Source organism: Enhydra lutris, unplaced genomic scaffold (assembly GCF_002288905.1).
Source record: "Enhydra lutris kenyoni isolate GAN:26980312 unplaced genomic scaffold, ASM228890v2 scaffoldscaffold13, whole genome shotgun sequence".
NCBI lineage: Eukaryota > Metazoa > Chordata > Mammalia > Carnivora > Mustelidae > Enhydra > Enhydra lutris.
The window spans coordinates 8,054,321-8,078,749 of record NW_019154097.1 but is presented as its reverse complement, the minus strand read 5'-3'; the positions used below and the strand labels follow the sequence as shown (position 1 = coordinate 8,078,749).

The window sequence follows — 24,429 nt, the reverse complement described above, 5'->3', positions numbered from 1 at the left end:
AAGTAGTGAAATGGCAATATAACTATATTCTGTATATGTAACTTTCAGCTAAGAAGTTAGACAAAATAACCACATTCTTGGCGGGGGAGGGGAGGGGAGAGGGAATGAATTTGACCCAGGTACATGCTAGAAACAGCCTCCTGGGTGGCCTCTCCATTCTAAATAACTATATTTAGATATATATAACAAGGGCTTATAACAAGATAACAAGGGCTTGGTTTCTGATGCTTCCCAAGATTCAAATGGAAAGAGTAAAAGAATATACTAGAAGTGTGTCATTGCATTTCCTCTTACTGCAGGTTTATCTCCTTTATTTTCTTTGGCACTCTCAGTGATCACCTGGTGAACATAATTTTAGACTGTTGATGTGTATGATTTTATTCAGTAAAGGGAAAAAAAAAAAGGCTCTCCTGGAACAGCCTCTGTTCATGACAAACTGTTGGGGGAAGGGGAGAAATTTACCACCAATGGAACATCGTCGAGCTATTTCCCAGAATACTAAGCCCATTGCATAGATGTCAGCACGTTTGAAGGATTCAAAGTGTTTCATATTTATGGAATCATCTAGAACTTCAGGGGCCATGTACCTAAAAAAGAAGTCAGCAATTTACTCTATAGAATGGTGGTCACATTACTCTTGAACGGTTTCATATATTTTTTTTCTCCTGAGAAATTTTTTAAAAAATCAGTATTAACTTTAAGACTTTTCTCCCCTTTCAGCATGGTTCTGCTACTTTTTTTTTTTTTTTTAATTTATTTCACAGACAGAGATTACAAGCAGGCAGAGAGGCAGGCAGAGGGAGAGAGAGGAGAAAGCAGACTCCCTGCTGAGCAGAGAGCCCGATGCGATCCCAGGACTCTGGGATCACGACTTGAGCTGAAGGCAGAGGCTTTAACCCACTGAGCCACCAAGGCGCCCCGGTTCTGCTACTTTTTAAAATGACTCATAACTCTTATGGAAATTTTCCCAAAGTTCATAAAGTACAAAGTGAAAAATCATTCCATTATAACCACCCAGTGTTAACACTTTGATCAACATTCACAAATATTATATAGCCAAGATCATATTAAACTCAAGAAAAATATTTAATATCCAAACTGATTTGAAAATTAATGATATAAACTAAATGTCATGAAAAGCTGAAATAGCAATTTGATGCTATCTAGCTATCTTATGATCTTAGTTTCCAATGGAAGACACATATGTGGGGCGCCTGGGCTGCTCAGTGGGTTAAGCGTCTGCCTTTGGCTCAGGTCATGATCTGAGGGTCCTGGGATCGAGCCCCGCATCAGGCTCCCCGCTCAGTGGGAAGCCTGCTTCTCCCTCTCCCCCTGCTTGTGTTCCCTCTTCCCCTGCTTGTGTTCCCTCTCTCGCTGTCTCTCTTTCTCCGTCAAATAAGTAAATAAAATCTTCAACAAAACAAAACAAAACAAAACAAAAGAAAGACACATATGTAACAATCATGACTATTATCAATGTCTTAACATACACCACCTACATTGTCAAGTACTATGCAGGGACCACATAATTTAATCTAGAAGTCTTCTCACTAAAACAGGATGGAAGGCAGAATGAGGACATAATCCAGGGAACAAAATAATAGATAAAAAATGAATGCCAGTCCTCCTACTGATGCCACATTGTAGGGTTCTTAAGTTTTAAAAATGCTACTAAGGTTACAGATCAGGATTCCTGAAGACCTGCAGCAACCACTGTCCTGGACCCCTAAGTCAAGAGTTCTGAGAGTCCTTGTTGAATCCAGAAATCATAAATACAACTGAGATAGAATGAAGCTTGGCTCTACCTAAGGCCAAGGCAGTAGCGTGAAGATACGCTGTGGCAACATGCTGTGACAATACACAGAGTAAGGCCTTTTGGGTCAGAAAAACCTAGGTTCAAATCTCAGCTCCTTAGGTTACCATCTGTATGAGGCTGACCCCATTACTTAATTTCCACGGGGCTGTTTTCTCATCTGTGAAATGAGGGCAATGACATCTACCTAGTCATGTTCCTTAGAAAACTCACGGATTCAACAAATGTTTACCGAGGATCTACTATGTATTAGGCACTATAATGGACTCTGGTAATACAAGTCTACTCTCAAGCAGCTTGCAATCCAGCAGAATACACAGACAGTAAATGGAGAGTTAGAATACGCTAAGTGCCTTAATGGTCCAGGTTCAGCCTGCTATGAGAGCCCTTGGTAAGGGCACCTCAGTCTAGAAAAGGTTTCCTCTGAGAAAGGGTGAGTCAAATCAGGGAAACAGCAGGGCAAAGTCTACTCTAAGATACAGTACATGCAGAAATTCTAAGGAAGAAAGAAAGGTGTATCTCCAGGAACTAAAAATCAGAAAATGGTTGGGCTAGCTATCATATAGCATTTGAAGAGATCATTAACTGAGATTATATATATAAATTATATATGACATATTAAAATGATTGGCACATATTGGGAACCCTATAAACATCAGCTACCATTACTATTATAACTAATATAATGAATGATAATATTTTCTGGAAGGGCCACCTTCATCAACAGGCATCTTTAAAAGTCAGGTAACCTTGGCTTCAGAGCAGGCAAGACCATGAGATCTTCTACCTGTGGGCAATCTAATAAAGTAGAGGTTTGAGTTTCAGAAGATATGTACATACAAACGAGAAGGAAATGAAAAAGTTGATTTCAGAAGATATTAAACACTCTTCACAAGCATACCTTTTTGTTCCCACTCTGTGATTTGGAGCAATATCTATTGTATCTGTGGCTGAATCGTGTCTCACTGCCAGTCCTAAGTCTGCAATACAGCAAGTTCCATTCTTCTTTACCAAGATATTTTTGGATTTCAAATCTCTATGAGCAATGGCTGGTTTCCCTAAAGAAACAAAAAGTAAATGTGATTGCTTAAAAGGTGATACCAATCACAGTTCTACCATTTAGGCTCAAAGCCTCTACTCCAGCATTTCAGCCCACATTGCCCACAATGCCTGACATGACTAAACAACCTCAAGTAAATCGTTATACCAAAAGTTGCTGAAATTACATTTCTTCAAAGAAAAGAGAAAAAAATAACATGCTCCAAAAGATGGTGCTCAAAAAACCTAAGTCTAACAACTCAAAGACTGGGAGTTAAAGATGTTTGTTGATATCTTATGAATTATTTATGGAACTCTTGTCACAGACTGGTATTTCAGTCCAAGGACCAAGCACCTACACCACTTCCTTTACCCACCAACTGTAATATACTCAATATAAAATTTACAATCTTTAATACTAACAATGGAAATCCTGGAGTCCTCCTATACTGCTGGCAGGAATGTAAAATGCTGTAGCCACTTTAGACAAAAGAGTCATACTCTAATAGTGCTTCAAAACCATTAGTGACTGTATAATCCAGCAATTCCACTGTGTAAGAGAACTAAAAACATATACCCACCAAAAAAGTATACACCAATGTTCATAGCAGCATTATTCACAAAAGCCAAAAGTGGAAACAACCCAAGTGTCCTTCAACCAATGGACAAATGCGGTATACCCAAACAATGAAATACTACTCAGCCATAAAAAGGAATGAACTACTGATACATGCTATAACATGGATGAATCCCAAAAACATGCCAAGAGAAAGATGCCAGTCACAGAAGACTACATATGATATGATCCCATTTATAGGAACTATTCAGAATAAGCAAATCTAAAGAGGCAGAAAATAGATTAGTGGTTGCTCAAGATTAAGGAGTTTGGGAGGAAATGGGGAGTGACTGCTATGGGCAAAGTGTTTCTTCTTGAAGAGCTGAAACGTTCTAAAACGGACTGTGGTGATGCACAACTCTGTGAATATACTAAAAGCCACTGAATTATGCACTTAAAATGGGTGACTTATATGACATGTGAATCATAACGCAACAGACCTGTTATTATCAACAGTAATGATTACAAAGATGAGGGAGGCTAAGATGTGAAAGCATGTGTGTAGTAATGTGGGGAGTGAGGGAGCCACCAGGTGGCAAGGGGATAATCACTAGAGAAGAGAGATATATTGGCATTTGATACCCTACATGGCACAAAAATCATACCATAACAATTTCATAACTAAAATTTAGTATATAATTTTTCAACTACAAAATGATCTCATGCAGTCTCCTTATCTCAGGGTCAAATATAATTATTAGATGGCCAGATAACATTAGGTGGTGGCATGCTGATTTTTAAAAAGCATGTTTCATATTACATTTGATACTACACATAAAAACACACATTCTGTCAGACTTGAATTCTCAAATCAAGATCCTCAAAAATCACAGGACCAGATGCTACTTTTAAGAACTCACGTATCAGTGTTGCTACAATGAGAGACTCTCTAAACAAATTCCCCTATTTCTAACTTCACCTGAAATTTTCAACAGAAAGATAAAATAATTTCATCAAAATTTTAAATCATTTTAAATTTAAAATTCATTTTAAACATCTTCATTTAGGCTGACTTCTTACAAAAATTTTCTAACGGGCATTAGATTCATGGGAATTTCAAGCTTAAATAACATAAGTATTTTGAGTTACCTTGGGTACCAACAATCTCCATGTGGAGATGGGCAAGTCCGCTTGCTGTGGACAAAGCAAGTTTTATCATTCCTTCCACAGTAACTGTATATCTGTTCAAATAATCAAAAAGGGATCCATGCTCATGATAATCTGACACCAACCAGAGCTGAGTCCATGTACCATTGTCTGTAGAGGAGAATAACAATGTTTCAAATGGGTTGCAGAACATCCATTTATCCATTCAAAATTTACCACTCTTTTACTCAGTCCTGAATTCCATGACTGCAACATGATGACCATACTTAAGTCTGTATGTTATTTCCTTCATATTTTCACTTTGTCTCACACTATTACATACATAGCTTTTAGATCCTCTGAGTAAGCCCCCTATTCTTGAGATAAGGCAAGGAGAACTAATCCCACTTAAGAGATAAGGAATCATAGTTCAAAGATGGTGATTTTGAATCTACACAGAAGATAGCAGAGCTGGGACTCCTGAGTGGCTAGAAAAATGTTTGGTTCAGGTTGGGTGCTCAGTGGTTCTTTCTAGAAGGAGGAAAGGAAAAGGGAGCATGAGGAAGATTAAAAGTATCTGGAGCCCACTGTGGCTACAGTAGGTAGGAATGGAATAGTATAGGACAAAACTGAAAGTGAGCTTAAATGAAGAAATGCAAGCTTTAATCACAGACTGTACATTCAGTTCACAAAGAATTCAGATAAGAGGATTATGATTCCAAGGTTTCCAGCTCAGAAAAAATATAAAAATAGTGGTATCATTGACAAATGGGAAAGCTGGGACAGGTCAGGAGGAAAAAAAGCTGGGACTGAATCCAGTTTTACATAAGGTGATTTTGAACCTCAACAACCAGGAATATGTATTCCAAATATTTGTCTATAAACTAATACATGGATTTGAAATGTGTTTTCCCATGGAAATCGTGGTAAAGATTCTGGCTAGGCTTCTAGGTTAGGCTGGTCCACAAAAGCTTATCTAGCATAGGAATAGCAAGAAAACCACATACCAGGAAGCAGCACAATTCAGTAAAAGATACACACTTGAGGGTCATCCTGCCCTGGGGTGAAATCCAGGGCCTAGTTATTATTGACTATGTGACCTCAGATAAGTGAGGCTCTGTTCCTTCTTTTACACAGCAAGAACACCTTACTTTTGCAAAACTGTTAAGAAGATTTAAAAAACAGGACAACCTTAATTAAGCATTTAGTAGAATGCATGGCTCATAAGAACTTAAAATGGGTTATCCCCTTTCCCTAATGGTTGCAAAAAACAACAACAAAAAAAACCCACCCCAACTGACATAAAATAGATTCTATATTTTAAGGCTGTTACTTCAAGGAAAGTAACTGATTAGATGAGATGAAGAAGGGTATTTTCAGAAGATTTGGGAGGGGATTTCTGGGTACTTTCGAGAGAATTTAGATACTCAGGACACTAGTTCTTTACAAATTTTATATATAAACAAAGTTTATTCTTCCTAAACTTTATAAACTGATTCTACTCAAATGTATAGCTTTTCTTTTCCCTGATACAAATGCATCACCATTTGTATCTGCATGCTTATTAATCATGACTGAATTCTGAAAGGATGACAAAGAGGAACACAGGCAGATGGAAGAAAGAGAGATTTTCTGAGGTAATTAACAAGAGAGGCAGAAGAAGGACATGTAAAAGGCTGTGTAATATAAAGGGTTGCCTGAGGGGGAATTAACTAAATCAGGAGGATAAAGATAAAGGAGAAGAGAACTGGGGTGGATGTAGCCCATCCTACAATGTTTGTAGGACGGACAAAGTCCATTAACCCCTGACGAAGAAAGAAGAGGGTAGTGAAGAAGCAAGAGGGTGAGCCAGTTCCCATGGTGACCACCAGATGACAGCACCAGCTTGGCTGCTGCCTGAGCAAATGGGGAAAAAAAATTTCAGGGCACAGCAGCAAGGGCATTTTCTGCCAGGCTGCTTGCAACTTGGAACGTGTCTAAAACATGTTGGGCTTGGGTGAGGTTTGAGCCCCAAAAGGCAGATTTAAAAGCAACCACCACAGTAGAGTTTGAAACTATGCATGTGGCTAAGTCCTTAAAGGGAGCAATTACTGTTTGCAGACCTAGAGCCTTCACACAAATCAATAAAAAGAGTTTTTAGAAAACAAACATAACTATTAAGAAGTAAGAAATGAACACAGAAAATCTACAGTCACAGAACATTGTCTGTAAGGTTGTTTTAAGAGTGAGAAGGGAAACTAAATGGTGCCAAAGGCAGAAGAAAATGAAAACAAAGGACTTAATCGAACTATGACCACTGCTTTTATTTTTACATTAAGTAATACTGAATTAGAAGTAGCCACTGATACATCACTGCCTACATCCATCACATTCATCACTGCCCCAAGTCACAAAAAAGAGATAATCAAGAGGCCCCTGGGAGGCTCAGTCAGTTAAGCATCCAACCCCTTCTTTTCTGCTCAGCTCAGGATCTCAGGATTGTGAGATCAAGCCCCAGGTGGCGTTCAGCGGGGAGTCTGCTTAAGATTCCTTCCCCTTTCTCCCTCCCTGCCCTCCCCATCTGCTCTTCCACCCTGCTCATGCTCTCTCTCTCTCTCTAAAATAAATAAATAAAATATTTTTTTTAAAAAGAGAGAGAGAATCAAATTTGTATGGCTCCTAATGTGATACACATATCGGTATATAATATACAATATACAATACATTTTATACACGTATATCATATAAAGTGCATAATATATAGGCAGGTATACAATATTTTCAGGAAATCAATAAAATTACTCAGATTGTCTCTAATCCTAACTACCAGTTTTTAAATACAAGGAGCAAGTTCAGAGATACTATGGAAATTCAATCAACACAATCCAGAATATGATAAGCCCTACAGGACAAACAATCCAGTTCTTCAAGAAACTACAAGGAAAAAAAAAAATGAAGAGGAACAAAGCAATTTTAAGGGATTTAAATTAAATATCAACCAAATGCCATCTGTGGATTTTGCATCCTAAAAGTGAATAACCAATTTTTAAAAAAAAAAAAATGCACAACTGCAGAAATGTGAAACTGACTGTATACTGATGACATTTTAAAAATTAACAGTAGTGTGGTCACGTTGCATTAAGATTCCTTAATCTAAAGATACAAATGAAACGTGTTTATGGATAAAAAGATGTATTATCATATCTTTGGCTTCAAATAATTCAGAGGCAGAGTAGGTGGAATCAGATCAAATACGATTGGCAATGAGCTAATCACTTTTGAAGCTGGGTGACAGGCTCTATTCGCTCCACTTTTCTATGTATTGGAAATTTTCTAGAAATAAACTCTAAAAAAGAAAAAAGTAATAACTGCTTACTGTTAATAAATTCAAAAATATAGGAAAGCAAAAGGGAAAATCATTAAACAGTATTCTGAAGAAATAAATACTTGAAGAAAATGGTAAGGGAGAGGAGGAAAAAGAGGACCATAGTTCTGGCCAATCTCAAAGAGAAAGTGGTAGCACGCATCTGATTGCAGGCAGGGATGATGAGAGTGCTAACAAGAGTCTCTGATGAAGCTACAAAAGCAGGAACTATGGGCACAACAGTAGAAGCCGGAGCCAAGACAGCAGATGAAGTACAGGGTGAAACCACTGGTCCCCGTCAGCACTCATTCTGACTCTCCACTGACATAGCTTCCGTGCTTCTTGCAGCATCGAACTGATCCAGGGCCCCAGGCACCTGTACCACAGGCAAGAAAGCGGCTAGACGGTTGGTTACCTATGGGCACGGTGGCCCTGGAGAAACTATTTCTCTGCTTAATGGAATTGATTTAAAAGTTTATTTAAAAGACTACTTAGCCCCTGCCAACTTAAAACACAGAATACACTGAGAAGTTATTTTTAACAGATAAGGTCATTAGTATCTATTAGAATGCCCTAATGGTCATGAAGAAATGTAAAGGAAACAGATCTCTGGGCTCTAACTTACCTCAAAATTTTGAGCACCCAGAGTTTATAAAACTCTATCTTTTCTATGCTATGACTATACTCAAATAACTAACTGCCTAAAACCAAAATAACAAAAGCACATCACTTTTAAATTTAACAATGGCTCTTTTATCTTATAGAACAATTGGAGATTTAGAAGCATGTCATGAGTCAAGAAAATCTTTAAGAAGTTCCTGTTTGTAAAGGTTTCTCATATATTCTATTTGACTTAATGAGTTTAATCTGTATGACAAACATTTATTTCTCATCAAATCTGACAGTGTTTAGTAGCTATATTTGTAGAAAGGCTCAAACAGATTTCATTATACTCAAAGGAGAAGCAGATGTTACTGACCTTTATTGTCTGCTGCTATAAATCCCAGGATGTTTTCATGACGTAACATTACGGTCTGATAAATCTCTGCCTCACGGAACCATGAGCGCTCTTCTCTAGAGGAGAATATTTTAACAGCAACTTCTTCTCCTCTCCACTTTCCCCGCCAAACTTCTCCAAATCGACCTTTGCCAATACTTTCTTGTAACACAATAGTTCTTGCAATTGTTCTCTGAACAAGCAATGGTAAACCTGAAAATGAAAATAGGCATTAAGGAGTGACAGAATAACTCCAAAAGCTCTATCTTTAAGGAACTTACAATCTCACTGAGGAGTGACAAACTACATTTGCAAAAAATAGTAATTCATAATAAAATGAAAATAAGATAATAAATATAATAGAAGAATCTAGAATCTGCCTAGAGAGTCCAGGTAGGCTTTATAAAGTAAGTTGAATTTGACTGTCCTTTACAGAAGGGATAGGACCCCAGGAGAAGAGGAGAGAAGGTTTTCAGGTAGAAGGAATATTAAAGCAAAGGTAGAAGCGAGAAATGAATGGATGAAATGAATGGATGTTTATGGAACCAGCTCAGTTAAACAGAAGGTGATGTGTATGGGAAAGCAGTGGAAGAGAGGAAAGCTGTCAGAGTATGAAGGGTACGGAATGCTGAGCTCAAGATGACCACTGAGAGGGGTGCCTGGGTGGATCAGTGGTTAAGCATCTGCCTTTGGCTCAGGTCATGATTCCAGGATCCTGGGATCGAGCCCCACATTGGGTTCTCTGTTCAGAAGGGAGCCTGCTTCCCCTCTCCCTCTGCCTGCTGCTCCCCCTGCTTGTGTGCGCACTCTCTCTCTCTGTGAAATAAATAAAATCTTTAAAAAAAAAAAAAAAAGACCAATGAGAGCTATGGATAAAACAGGAACTACTAAAAATTTCTGAAAAGGGTTCATGAATGAGGAGAAGCAATTTAAAAATCTTATTTTAGAAGGATGAATCTGGTTAACGGTTTTATTGATGGGAGGAGAAAAGTATGTGAACACAAACATAAAATCAGTATGTACAATCCATACTGATTTTAAAAAATCAGTAAAAATTACCACACAAACCATTTTAAGACAAGTAATTTATGTGCTAGGAATTGGCTGCATAGGCAACATTAGTATCTTAAAGAATGATGCCAAGTAACTGAACGTGGTGATGGGACGCTGGCATTATTTCACCATCCGAACATGCCCTATTCTAAAATATGTATTTTTAAAATATTGCCACACTTACTTGTTTACAGAAAAGGATTTTTCACTACCTACAACATTTAAGTATCACTATATGTGGGACTATTCCAATTCACTCAATATCATATCCCCTCATAGACTAAGTTAAGTGTTATATTATACTAACCCTGACAATAAAAATACCAGTATAAATCATGTTCTACAAACTACTCTTTCAGACAATCTATACACATAAATTTGTGTAATTTATAATCTATATTCAGAGTTCCTTGCTAGACCAAATTAGCCCAATGGTAGTACATGAAATTATGTGCTGTCTTTGGTTTCCTGATGTGAAATATTTCTTAATTGAAATGTTAAGTCTTTAAAGTGATCAGAAGTTTTTTCTCTTTTCATCTCTAAGTTTCTCAAATGGGTCCTTTTCCTCTCCTTGCTCTCTATCCTCCCCACCTCTGGCAAAGCAGTTAGCAGTCTGATTATAAATAATTGTTTTTATGTTTATAAGGAGGTGGCTAGCTAAAAATAGATCTGTGAAAAATCCTTATTTAAATCAAGGAGCTCTTTTATATTATGAAGATTCTTAATTATGTGGTTTAGTATAGATACTAATCTATAAAATTTTCTTATAGCCTTTGAACGGGGTCATATCATATACTTAAAGTATACTTAAGAGTTAACTTCAGGAGGCTACTCTGGAAGTTAGAAAGGCAAGGAGTACAGAAGAAAGGGGAATTACACATGGGAAATCTGAAAATGTCTAACACATTCATGTCCCATGTAAATGATATGGCCAAGAAAGGCTACCAGGACAACGAAAGTTTTTGTCTCCCCATTATCACTGGATTCTAGATACCAAACTAAAATTCAAAGCCAAATTGAGATTCATCATATTATCTATATTTAGTTACCATAACTGACATGAATATATGAGCATTTTTAAAAAGTAGTAATTTTCTTCTAAAGAGAAAAATAAATAGGCCTAATTCAAATCTCTATGTTCTCTGCTTTCCTCTTCTCTTTCCTTACAACTGCTTGAGAGAAAAACTTCCATAGGGAAACAAGGGTCTGTGCTGCTTTGCATGCAGTGAACAGCAGAGGTAAGACCCAAACAACCTGCATGCACTGTTGTGAGAGACCACAGGCATGAACAAGCATAATGAGCAGTGGCCCTAAGAGACTCACTCTCTTTCAGAAACTGGCACATATGCACACACACTTTAACAGCAGCTTAAATAAGGGCACACATACAACCTGTGATTCAAATTTACACAACAGGGATTAGGTTAGCTTCAGACGTAGAGCTGCCCACAGTTCCCAAGTTAAAGATACAGTCTTTGAGAAATAGAGATAGACCTTTCCTCCACTAAAGTCATGGTACTGAATAATAAACATATGAATATAACATGAAATGTTTAGTTTTACCTTTTCTCAATGAGCAAAAGAACTAAAGAATGTATACATAAAGCCATTGTACTGATTCACAGTCATGAGTCCCATCCATGAGACAGCGTTAAGGCTTTATAATGAATAGAAGGGAAACAGGTGGCATTTTCTGCTATCACTCAACACAAGATAGCTTCTGTCTCAATAAATCTGGAGGCCATTCAGCACATAATGAACTATGACGGGGAAAGGAGGCCTTCAACTAAGTTTTTTTGGTACAATGCAGCAAATTAATACCATATGTCAGATTTTTCTTCCAAGTATCTTTTCAATAAGTGTAACACCTGTCATTTGGACATAACTACAATTTATCAAAACATCTTGTCTCATTTGAACCTCACAACAATCCAATGACGTGTACAGGGCAGGGTTCATTACTTTCATTTTAAAGATAAAATAACTTGGGCATGAGACATCAGCTAACTGCCCGAAGCCACAGAGCTAGCAAACAATGTAGACAAGTTTTTTGCAGAGTAAGGCATAAAAGGAAAGAGAGAAACTCTCAGACAACAGAGCTGTGGTTCCTGATGCATCTAAAAATACAGGTAAAATGGAAAAAGAGCGATTTCATTACTGACTTCATGTCTGCATCCTGAAAAGTAAATAAATGTATTCTTATTCAGAAATCAGCTGCCACCCAGAAAGCAATTTCTTCTAATCCTTTAGGTAGGCTGATTCCCCCGGAGGCCTGATACAGCACTACCGTGCCAAGTGGCATGAGCACCTGTGATTTCTCTGGGTGTAAGTCTGGCAACGAGGGATTAATTCCAAATGAGCTTTAGACACCCTGATTTTCTGGGACTTTGGTCTTTGTTTATCATAGTTTTCTGATCTAGGATGACTTCTAGAATGAGCCAAATCTCCTTTGATAATGCTTTACATTAACTCAGAATCAACTGGAAACTCCAGGGAAACCCTAAAACAAGCTCTCTCCTCTCCTCTACCACTCTGGCCCAAAGACTGTCACATCTTCAGTGCCAAGGCTGTTCCATCTCAATCCAAATTCTTGCTGCCTCCCTGCTCACTATGGTCTCAGGGATCCTTAAAGGCTGTCTTGAGGGACCTAGGTTCCAGTGGCAAGCCTGTGTGTGTCCAGTGTCATGGACAGAAGTCACTTACTGAACATACATGGCCAACAGACGACTTCAGACCAAGAAGTCAGTTTCTTCATACTTTTATGACTCAAAAGATATGCATATAAATCAATATATATTCATTTACTTAAACAGACATTTGTCACTGCATGAACTTTTGTAGTACTGTATGTGATTTCATGCTTTACTCATATTCTCCCCCCAGTCACAACTTCTGCTTTAATGTTCGTTTAGTCACTTAATTATAAAATTATAATATATAATTATAAAATTAGTGAGATTTTTCTTTTTTTAATTTTATTTATTTGACAGTCAGAGATCACAAGTAGGCAGAGAGTCAGGCAGAGAGAGAGGGGGAAGCAGGCTCCCCGTTGAGTAGAGAGCCCGATGCGGGGCTCGATCCCAGGACCCTTGGCATCATGACCTGAGCCAAAGGCAGAGGCTTTAACCCACTGAGCCACCCAGGTGCCCCTAGTGAGATTTTCATTATGTATATTTTCAAATATACATATTTTCAAATCTTCATTTTATCCATGAACCAGGGCTTTCTTTGAAGTTGATTTATATTTTTCAAGACAGTATATCTCAGTATCTGTTCCATATTTGTGATGAGGAAACAGAAGCCCAAAAGAAGAAACACAGTTTAACCAAGGTCAGAGCCAACCAAAGATAAACTTGCACTGAAATCTAGATCTCTTGATTCCTAGCCCAGTGTCAAATTACAATATTGTGAAGGACAGGGGTCTGCCTCTCTTAGCATCCTTTCAAAGCACATGCAAGTGAAAAAAATAAATCCCTTTCAGTTTAAACATGAAGCACCACTGTACCAAAATCTACTTCAAGGGATGATTCTGGCAATTAGCCAGTCTATTTCTGAAACCACAAGAATCAGCAAATGGAACTGAGAAAAGCAAACATCACAGAGGCCATGGATCCATAAAACTATATGAGATAACAAGGTGGTTAGACGTTTTTTAAAGTGAGAAAATCATTAGTTTAATAAAAAATTAGGTCTGAGCTAAAGACAGCAATTTCATATGTTAAAAAAGCAAATAACCTTCACAATTCCAAACACATTTTCTGTCATGCTTGCTTTCAAGTATAAAAATAAAGCTGCTAAACAATCCTGAATAGAATGGGTAGCCGCAGATCATTTGAGTATTTGTCAACTTCAGCCTCATCCATAAGAAAATAATTATCCTTATTCTTTCTATCTCATGGAGTCATAAGGTGAGAAAGCTTTGCAATTTATACAAACAGGAAGCTGACTTACTTATTTCAACAGTAAAAGTACATTCTAATTTTCTATGCTAAAATAGTCATAGTCAGACTTCTATTGGGCTTAAGGTTGAACTTAGTATTCACACTAAGTTTTAAACACACTAAGCCAAATTGGCTTAACCAACTAATAAAATAAATAATACAGCTAACTTTTAGAAGATTCCTTAGGAAAAAGGAAAAATAATTCCCTTACCTGATCCAGAACCTGATGTCGTCATATCATAAATTAAATCTTTTAATGTAGTGCCCTCCGAAATAAAAGGGCGATCTAAGGAAGGATCCTCTTCATTTGGCACTCGATGGTGAATCACAGTACGGTTATGGCAGATATAAACCATCAACATGAGTGAGATGCAGACGAAGCAGACTGGTCCAGCAATGACAGCTGCCAGTTCAACGGGACCAAGGCCAGATGAGGGCTTTCCTGAAAAAGGGCCTCAAATGAAATAAACATCAACAATAGCAAAAACACTGAAGGTGGCAACTGCAATTTCTTAATCCTCCATATTTCCTATACTTGGCCACTACTCCCGTTAGTCAGAGATCCATTCCAGAAGCTCACAGGGCTCAGATCCAGAACAAGTGAATCATCCAGACTTCACCCATTGGCCCCCCCCTTCATGATCACCAGCTCAGTCAACATCCACTTACTCTTCCTCTGCTCTTCAGCTTTCAACTAAGGAAGTAACTTTCCCATTCTTGGGATGTTTATTTGATTTCTTATGATCCAATCCTAATTCTAGTGATTTCTTTTAAGAAGAAGGGTCCTTATACACTGAATACTTAATTCTCTAAAGATGGCTATTGCTTTTATATATGGAAAATCTTGGCTGATCTAAAGAATTCTGGTTAACAATTAATACATATGATGTTTCACTGCCTTTCGGTATTTTAAAAAAAGAAGAAAATCTGAACTTTTTCTGTCTCTAAGAGATAAGCTGTGTTACCTTATGCTGAATGCATAAACAATATTTTTCTTTGTTCTTAAAATTGACATATTTTTATTATATGTATTTGGTTAAGTATTTTTTTTTCATTAATTTCATTAATTTTGCTAGCACATTCTTTTCTGTCTGCTTCTATGTCATTTTCTGGAATTTTTGCAGTAAGTATATTGGGTCACCTAGATTTATCCTCTATCTTAATTTGTTCACTATCTTTTCTCCCTGAATTATAACACAATTTCTCAAGCTTGTCTTGCCCTAAGCTTTTCTCACACTAGGCTATAAAATATTAGTCTCCAGTCTGCTACTCACTTTCAGTATTACATTTTTTAAAATAATCAACTGAGCTTTTCATCTAAAAAAGTGATCTTTAACCGAAAATGAACTTTGGACTATCTGAAAGTTCTTCCCTATCATGACATCTACCCAGTTCAGTTCACTTCTTTTGAACCACTGAATCTTTTTATTTGGTAATTTTTTTGCGTTTGCTTAACAGAGACCTGGGAATGAGGGATTTATGTATGTTTAGCATTAGAAATCAAGTTAGTTCTTCACAGGCTTTATGAGCCCTCATTTAGATATTTCGAGCCCAAATAATAGAAATGGGAAATTCTGGAATTACAATTTTCTTTTTCATATTAGAATTGCAGATACCCTGAACAGAACTCAGAAAAATTATAGTCCAATAGAAACTTGCCATGGGAAAGCTTCCCTGTAATGCTGAATATCTGGTTTTACTCTGCTGTTAGCACTCGAATGAAGTGCAGGACTGCCTCCCCCTGTAACCTGTGGAACTGGCCCTTTTCTGCTGGGCCACAGCAGTGCTTCCTACTTCAGTCAGCATGATGCCTGGACCAGATGAGTGGAGAGTGAGCACTGTGGTCTGCCTCCCAGAGCAATGAAACCAGGTGATTCTTCCTAAAGGAGAATGGAGCCTTTGCTCCTATAACCTCCTCACCTCAAACCCCTCAGAGTTTAAGGTTTGGTGGGATTTGTAAGAGGTCCTTTCACTTACTTCTTTTCATATGGGTAGTCAATCTTCACTAGTCTGAAGTTATCTGCAGTATAAATTAAAGAAGTTTCTCACAAGCATAGGAATGAGGGTAGTATTCTTCCATCAATTTGGCTAGCATGAATACAAGTTTCCTGCATTTTTATATTCCTCTGATTATAACAGTAGAAATTTGGGATTTGAGGAAGGATAGGCTCAGACTAAGATCTTAAACCAGAACCTGAAAATTAAACTAATCCTAAGAGTGTATAAAGCCTTCAAATTCCTGGCTCTGCTTGGACACTGTAAAATGTAAACTACAGTGAATGACAAAAAACTTAGAAATCATATGATTTATACACAAAGATCATAAAGCCAGGTTAAAATTACAAAATGAAGGCATCTGGGCTGTTTAGTGCTGCCCATTATCAATTACTTTAAAAGGCTGGATGATTATACAAGGAAAAGAAACCCACTCTAAGGATAAAGTAGGGACTGCCTGAGGACATACTGCTAGGGCAGCTTTGTCAGAATTTCACGTTTAAGAGGCTAGCCTTTTAGGCCTAAGTGACCTCAAAGAAAGTCTATTACTGGAACCACGTTGTCAAACAACACAACACCCACAAGTCGGGATCTTGGCTACTCCTTTAACTCTACAACCACTGACAAGTTCCTTCTTGCCTCTGAACTGGATTCTAAGATCCCTTCCAGTTCTAAAACCATAGTCGGAATCAGCTTTTCTTGCAGTGTTAAGAAAAAAAAAATCTTATACAACAACTTACCAACAGTTGGGAGTTCTATTTTATTGCAATGGTCCTGGTTGCAGCAATAGGTTGTAGTAACAGACCTAGTTTTTGAAGACGGTGCACATACAAATGGTCTGTCTCGAGGAATTAGGTCAATTTCAGCTATACACATGCTATTGTGTATAACTTTGTCGGTGGTCTCTGTGACAGAGACAAAGCAGAGCCCATCTGTCACACAAGTAAAATTGTCTTTTGTACAAAGGTGGCAAAAACACTGTAATGCTGGAAAAAGAGAATAAGATTCTCTTAGAAAAAATTCTCCAGGTTAACAATTTGAAATTATCCCATATTCCCTAAAATAATACATTCCTGATCCTATTATAATCATACAATTTCTCTGCACTGCTCAAAAAACAAAACTCTTATTACTCTCAGAAGTTCCAAATTCTGTGAAAACCACACATACATATGAGCCAAATATGGTAAAATCTGGACCCAGGTTTTTTTCTAAAACCTTTTTGCTTCCAAGTACAAATTCTTACAAGTAATTTCATTAAGTTAAGGCAAGCATTTGCCCTCCTATTTGAAACACAGTACATTTAAATTTTTTTTTTTTTTAAAGATTTTATTTACTTATCAGAGAGAGAGAGAGAGAGAGCGAGAGTGAGCACAAGCAGATAGAGTGGCAGGCAGAGGCAGAGGGAGAAGCAGGCTCCCCGCTGAGCAAGGAGCCCGATGTGGGACTCGATCCCAGGACGCTGGGATCATGACCCGAGCCGAAGGCAGCGGCTTAACCCACTGAGCCACCCAGGTGTCCCTACATTTAAATTTTTAATGGTCATACTTACTTATCAGTTGAAAGCTATGTATTCACATACTCCCGCCACTGGGAAGCAATGTGTGAAAGTACTTCTACCTACTGACAGTAGGTTAGAAATGTCATTTGGGTGGATTGATAGCAATGGAGTAAAATGGAAATAGATTTGTACTAAGCCAGACACTCTTTCCTCTTGTGCAAACGCTAGGAAGCACCTACATCTTCTAGCTAGGATTAGTGTACTTGCTCAGTAAGCCAAGAAGACTGCACCAGTAATACATAAATGCTCCAATCACACACCCACCCATACACTGGAGAAACACAATGCTCCATGACCACTTCTATCTTTTGATCTTCGTGGCTCAAGAGGTGACTCCTTTCGGGAAGTCTTCCCCTAATTACCAACACCTTCCAATATATACAGATACACGGACACCCTCTCCACCATGTTCTCCAATGAGGTAAAATACTGTCCAAAGCACACACTGCTTACCAGAATTGCTAGTTTTTTCTCTCCACTATGAAACTGCAAGATCCATAGTAATCATTTCTGTAAATCGGTATTTAACATGAGGCCTGGTAAAAACCAGCATTCAAAAAAAATTTTTTGTTAAATCAATGATAGAATGGGTACTTACAATCTCATGAAACTGCAAAACACAGGTATGTCCTTAAGTCCAAAGAAACTTGACAATTACTTTTTGGAGAGGAAAAAGTTACAGTTCAGGTAATGTAGTATACAGAATGGCTACTTATGATGAGACCAAGTAGGTCCACAAAGACTGTGTATTTAGAAAAAGAACAGCTCGGCAGGCAGGCCAGAAGAAAGCTAACCCTCTGCACAGCTAACTTGCTGTGCAGGAAGGGTTAACTCAGCAGGTTTGAGTTGCTCAAATCCTGCACATTCCCAAGAAAGACCTGTTTTCAGGCCTGGCCCTTGGCCAGTCCCTGGAAATGAGCTCTGAGCCCTTGAAATACTCTCCATGATAAGAATGGAGTCACAAGCCTGTGTGACTGAGCTCCAATAAAACCACTGGGCACAAAGGCTCTGCTGAGCTTCCCAGGCTGGCAACACCGTGCACGTGCAGTCACACTGTTGCTGAGCTATGGCATGCACCTGTGCTACTGCACAGGCTGAGGACACTTGGAAGCCGGCATCTGGTTTCTCCTGGGATTTGCCTTTTCCTTTTGATAATTTAATATGTATCTTTCCCACTGTAATAAACCATAACCAGGAGTACAGCTTTTCTGAGTCCCATGAGTCCTTCTGGCAAATCACTCAGCCTGAGCGTGGTCTTGGGGACCTTACCTCACTTGCTAAACTCAAATTCAGAAATGTCAGGATCCCTTGAGGAAGTGATTCTTGGTTGCTGGATTAATTAATATACTTGTTTATTACCTTTACAGACCAGCAAAGTTTTATCTTAATCATTATTAAAAAAAAAAAAAAAATTTGTTCTTTCTTCTTAGACGTTCAACTGTTTGAATTAACTCCTCCCAAACAGAGTAAGAATTCAAAATGAGTATTTAAAAAGACACAATCATAGTTTAACATTTACAAATTATTTAATTTTTTCAATTTTGTTATTTAAATTCTATTTAGTTAACATACAGTAAATTGGTAGCTTCAGAGGTGATTTAGTGATTCATCAGTTGCATATAACATCCAGTGCTCATCACATCAAGAGCCCTCCTTCATGCCAATCACTCAGTTACCCCAGCCCCCCCCACCTCCCCTCCAGCAACCCTCAGTTTTTTTCCTAGAGTTAAGAGTCTCTTATGGTTTGCCTCCCTCTGTTTTCATCTTGTTTTATTTTTCCTTCCCTTCCCGTATGTTCATCTGTTTTGTTTCTTAAATTCCACAAGTGAAATCATATTAACATATAAAGTTTATTAAAAGAGACGGTGGTTATTCGTGGTGAGGGTTAGGGGTGATTATTATAGGTTCAATTCCCTAAAGAGGAATTCTGAATCAGAAACCCATGGACTGGTTTCAGGGATACATGAATGCCATGAAACTGTCAAATGTTGTATGTATTTGCATTCTGAAGGTTCATAGCTTTCAAGAGAATGACAAAGGGGTCTATCACCCACAAAAGATTAAAACCACAACCATAGGAGATTATCATCATTCTCTCCTGAATCCCCTTTACTTGTGGTTAGTCAACCAATATTTTCTAACCATTATTCTTATCAGTTACTGTGCCAAAAGCTTAGTGTACAAAGATTGGTATAATTCATGGTCACAGCCCTTGAAGAGCTCCAAGGCCTACAGAAGGAGGCCTTATTAATTGATACATTACTTAATTAATACATAATTAATTAATACATAATTAATAGTATTAATTATTATAATGTATTATTAATATATAAGTGATTAATAATACATCATACAATGTGGTAATTGCTATATATATATATATAAATACTGTCATGAATATCCTCTCAGTTCTAAGATCTTCATCTTCTTCCTTAGCATATATGAAATGAGACCTAAACACCTGGTCTAACAATTAAGACTTTTACTTTTGGGGTCCAACTTACCACTCACATTACAAATGCAATCTAGGGCCTCATGCTTCTTACCATTATAACAATCATGTCTTTCAGGGCCATGGTCTTTACACATACTATCTCTATGCCTAGTTCAAACAAGATCTTTTTCATGATAGGCTCTAAACTCTCCCCTACTCTTAACGTAAGTGGCAGGTCCTTACAATATGTTCCCATAGTGCTCTTTGTATACCTTTCAGATAGAACAAATCAATCTATTTATAGTTTGCTGTTAAAGTGTCTCTCATTACACTAAGAAGGGCCAAGTTTTTCAAAATTTATTTTTCCACCACTGAATCCTGAACTTGGTGATCACAAAAATGTATGCTAAAACAAGTGTTTCCCAAACAGGAGGTCACAAGTATGTTGGGAGAAGGGGAGTCTAAGAATTGTGTACAAAATTTTGCTAATGTTTTCATTTAAAAGATAATCTAAATAAATAAGATAATCTAAAATGAATGATAAAAATGCTAAGTAACCACAATCTAAACAAGTACTGTCAGAAGACTTTCACTGATGCTTCTTCAGTTCTGTTAAATTCTTCTTCACGTCAAATGTCCTAATGGCACTCTGTATAAGCAAAGCTCTCACAGTAACTGTAACCCACAGTGAAAAATAAAGGAATCTAGAATCATCACAGCATATGATAAGACAGGCATGGTATATTCAAAGCTAATACCATATGATATGCTACCATAATTACATGGATCCTATCTTTGTAGCACAATTGCAAAAGTTGATTAGAAGTAAATGCGGTTGAAGTATCCAGTGACATTTTTCCATTCCCACTTCCAGCATGAGCTAGTGTAGAGAACCATTTAATAAAGATTTCAGTAATGACATAACGTTAACCTCATCTTCAAATGAACACCACAGCTGACATCTCATTAAAATTGGTATTTGAGGAATGCTTGCTGGCAAGTGTTTTGGTTAGATATGAGGTTTGACAATCCTGAACTTACAAACAAAGCCTGAAGTCATTAATAGCACCTTGCACAACATTACCTAGAAAGGGTACTTGCAGCTTTTAGTATCAATGAAGTTAAAATACAGAAACAGATTTAAAATGGAATGAGACCTAAGGCTCTTTTTTTTTCTACTGTGAAACCTCAACATCACCTGTCACACTGAATAACAATATTAACTTGAAATCTGTTAGTTGTGTAGTTGTCTTTGTATTTAATTTGCAGGCTTGGTTTATAGTTTTAAATGAGCCAAAAATAAAAATTTTATATCTAGTTTCATAGCTATATAATTTAAGTAACATGACAAATACATTCCATATGTTTTCTTTTAAAGAGGTCATTACTTATGGCAAGTTTGAGAAAGTCGGTGCTAAAGGGCTTCTCTTAATAAGTCTTTCAGTAAGAACAGGTCACTGGACAAACAGAAACATTACTTAACATAAAGCTTAACCAGGTAAGGGTTTACCTCTTGAGGGAATTTTAAACTTCTATTTTACCACTTTAAATCAGAGTTGAGACTGAATACAAGACTGCTGTTAAATGTATGAGATGTAGTAATATAGTTTAGGGGAAAAATAAGATAATTTAAAAATTCCCATGAACTCATGAACTTTAATTCCCATTTTTAAAAAATTCAAACTGATTTTATTAATAGATAGATCTGACCCCTCGTTAACTCCCTTTCTTAATTAGGTTGTTATTTTTGTTGATTTTCAAATGCATGTACAGGGCAAAATATCTACCTAACAAAGGTATACAACGATGTCTTCTTCCTACCCCACAGCCCATAATTTCACGCCCCATGCCACCCTATCCCTTAACATCAGTCTCACCTCGTCAACTTGACTTTCATTTAATTCTGCCATTTTTCATTGAGCATACCCATATGCCAGATGCTGAGCAGGCTGCGGGTTGGAGGGATAAATAAGACAAGCTGGACTGAAGGAGCTCACCAGGGTGGAAGAGTAAGTAAGGCATTAAACAGATCATTAAAATCCAGATGCTGGAAGAGAATGATCAAAGTACTTTAACTCTGCCAACGTAGAAGGGAAGGCAAGAAAAGCTGCCCAGGACATCCAAATCAGAACTTGGAGAATATGTAAAACTGATCAATAGTTGAAGGTGAGAAAGCAGTCCTGACAGGGTTTTCTTTTCTCAGTGGTAGGATTTCATGCTTGGTGGCTATAATGTGTTAATGAGACTATCAAATTTAAATAACTATTCAAGATACTACTCATAATGGTTTCATTTTATCAACAAAACGAACATAATACATTCCTGACCTATTTCATCATCTCAATGAAATCATCAAATGAGATACTATACATCAGCACATTTTGAAACTATTAATATAAATCATATGTGGCCATATAGAATTATCAAATATAATAAATGGCATTGTTCCAAACACAATTTATTTGTAGGCCACTAGAAAAACACATCTTCCCCAAAGTAACGTTTAAAATTCCACTCTACAATCTAGACAAACAGGGCCCTAGGAAACCTCGAAGATCATTTCATTTTAATTCAGTTCTATCATTTTATCAATGAAAAAACAAACCTTAAGAGTATCAAAATAATTTAACAACACTCCATCCATATTAGAGGTCAATGTAAATTCCTACTACATCACATCACAAATGTGATGGTGTTGATATCTGTACGTTTCTGTGTTGGTATTCTTACGTTAAATAACTCAAAACTTTCAAGACTCCTCTGTGGTTCAGTGGTACAGCTTCCTGTGTGGACCTCTAGTTTAACTCTTCTGCCCAACAGCAAAGATAAGAATGAAATTCCCTGTTGAAGACATTTCTCCTACCTTGGTCACCTTTTGCTTCTGTGCCCTAATATCTACCAGTGGCCAATGCTTCCTCCATTCTAAAATGCACATTTGCCCACACTTAAACTTCTGAAATTTGCATCTGCACTACAATCAAGGTAAAAAGAAAACTCCAGTTTCTAGACAGAAAAGTTAAGACATGATTACGGTTGTTGCGATTTCTGCATGTGCAAACTTGGCCATGTATGGAAGGGATTATTCATTTAATCACTATCTTACTCATCTGCATTGGTAGCTCTCCTGAAACTAAAATTTAACTTAACCTTAATCCCCATTAAAGTCTTCATAAAGATTTCATTATGGTTCAGCACATAGCTGTTGTATTCACAGAAAATTGTCAATCCTGTGCCAGGAAATAAAATTACTAGCAATAGAAATTTCCAAAGATTGCAGAATAAATCAAAGAATTTTAAAATTTGAAGATGTTGGTATGATGTGAAAGACTGTCAGAAACTGAACATCTAGATGTCATCAAAGAAAGTGGCAACAGTAATGAGAGATGGGAGAATCCTTGAGGTTATCATTTTCAGTGATGGTGATAAATCTCAAGTTGAGATTCTGGCTCTTCATCCCAACTATAAAGGAAATATCCATCATTGCCTCATTTCAGTGTCTGGAGGTCACACATCAAAACACTATACTTTTACCAAATGCTACGGCCACCAAGGGTTGATTCACAGCTTATGTATCTGGCTAGACAAATGGGAAAGTAGACAGCCTGTGAAGAGTATACAGAACAAATATCTATGACCTTCGCTGATTAAATAAAAACTAGTATCAGAAACCTTGTCTTCCAGGCCAAGAGTGATAGTGTCTATAAAGCTTATCCCCCCCCTTTTGATGTATATACTTCAATACTCTTTCCTTTTTCAATCCTTCTTTCCCTCTATCAAGAACTTGACCAAAACATCTGGAGAAATTCACTCGTGAATTCACAATGTTCTTTTCTAAAATTCTGTATGATATGAGACACACTGACACATCTTTATTAGTTTACATGACATCACACTTCCCTAACTTAGTCAATAGTCCTTTGGGATATCTCAGATCTACATCTCTATACTTCTTGACCTTATACTTGTGCTCCAGACTCATAATATATCTTCCAAGAAATGCTCTGCTTGGCTTGCTTTTTAGTGCAAAATCAAAACATTTAAAACCAAATACAACATTATTCTTCTAATAGCAGTATATGTGATAAAAAGACCCCTTTCTTGCTGAGACAGCTCAGCAGTTAAAAAGGTACAGAGGGATGAAGATTTCTCTCACCAGAGACTGAATTCTGATTTTGCTGGTCATGACCCTTCTTTTCCTTTCCTTTCCCATTACAGCACAATTATACTTTACTATATAGTGAGAATATTTCCAAATATTACAAATATGCACCAACAGGCAGGTGAAGGACATGCACAATGCCTTTTATTCAGTCTACTTAGCTACTGTTAAAAACAAGCTCATTTTTTGACATGATTATCTGTTTTTTTTTGGGTGTTGAGTTTGAGGAGTTCTTTACAGATCTTGGATATCAGCCCTTTGTCTGTGGTGTCATTTGCGAATATCTTCTCCCATTCTGTGGGTTCCCTCTTTGTTTTGTTGACTGTTTCCTTTGCTGTGCAGAAGCTTTTTATCTTGATGAAGTCCCAAAAGTTCATTTTCGCTTTTGTTTCC

At 37.3% G+C, this 24,429-nt stretch overlaps 1 protein-coding gene across 2 annotated transcripts in view; it reads right to left on the bottom strand.

Moving 5' to 3' along the window:
• The window catches only part of LOC111146071 (transforming growth factor beta receptor 1), a 52,086-nt gene that overhangs the window by 6,477 nt on the left and 21,180 nt on the right, over positions 1-24,429 (bottom strand). The window contains exons 2-7 of one of the 2 annotated variants that reach the window (XM_022501448.1): positions 16,623-16,868; positions 14,099-14,341; positions 8,876-9,106; positions 4,557-4,724; positions 2,715-2,871; positions 463-587 (exon numbers count right to left, since the gene is read on the bottom strand). In XM_022501448.1, the coding sequence (XP_022357156.1) occupies positions 463-587; positions 2,715-2,871; positions 4,557-4,724; positions 8,876-9,106; positions 14,099-14,341; positions 16,623-16,868 (1,170 nt within the window). The remainder of the gene's footprint in view (positions 1-462; positions 588-2,714; positions 2,872-4,556; positions 4,725-8,875; positions 9,107-14,098; positions 14,342-16,622; positions 16,869-24,429) is intronic. The other variant, XM_022501449.1, reaches the window with a different exon arrangement.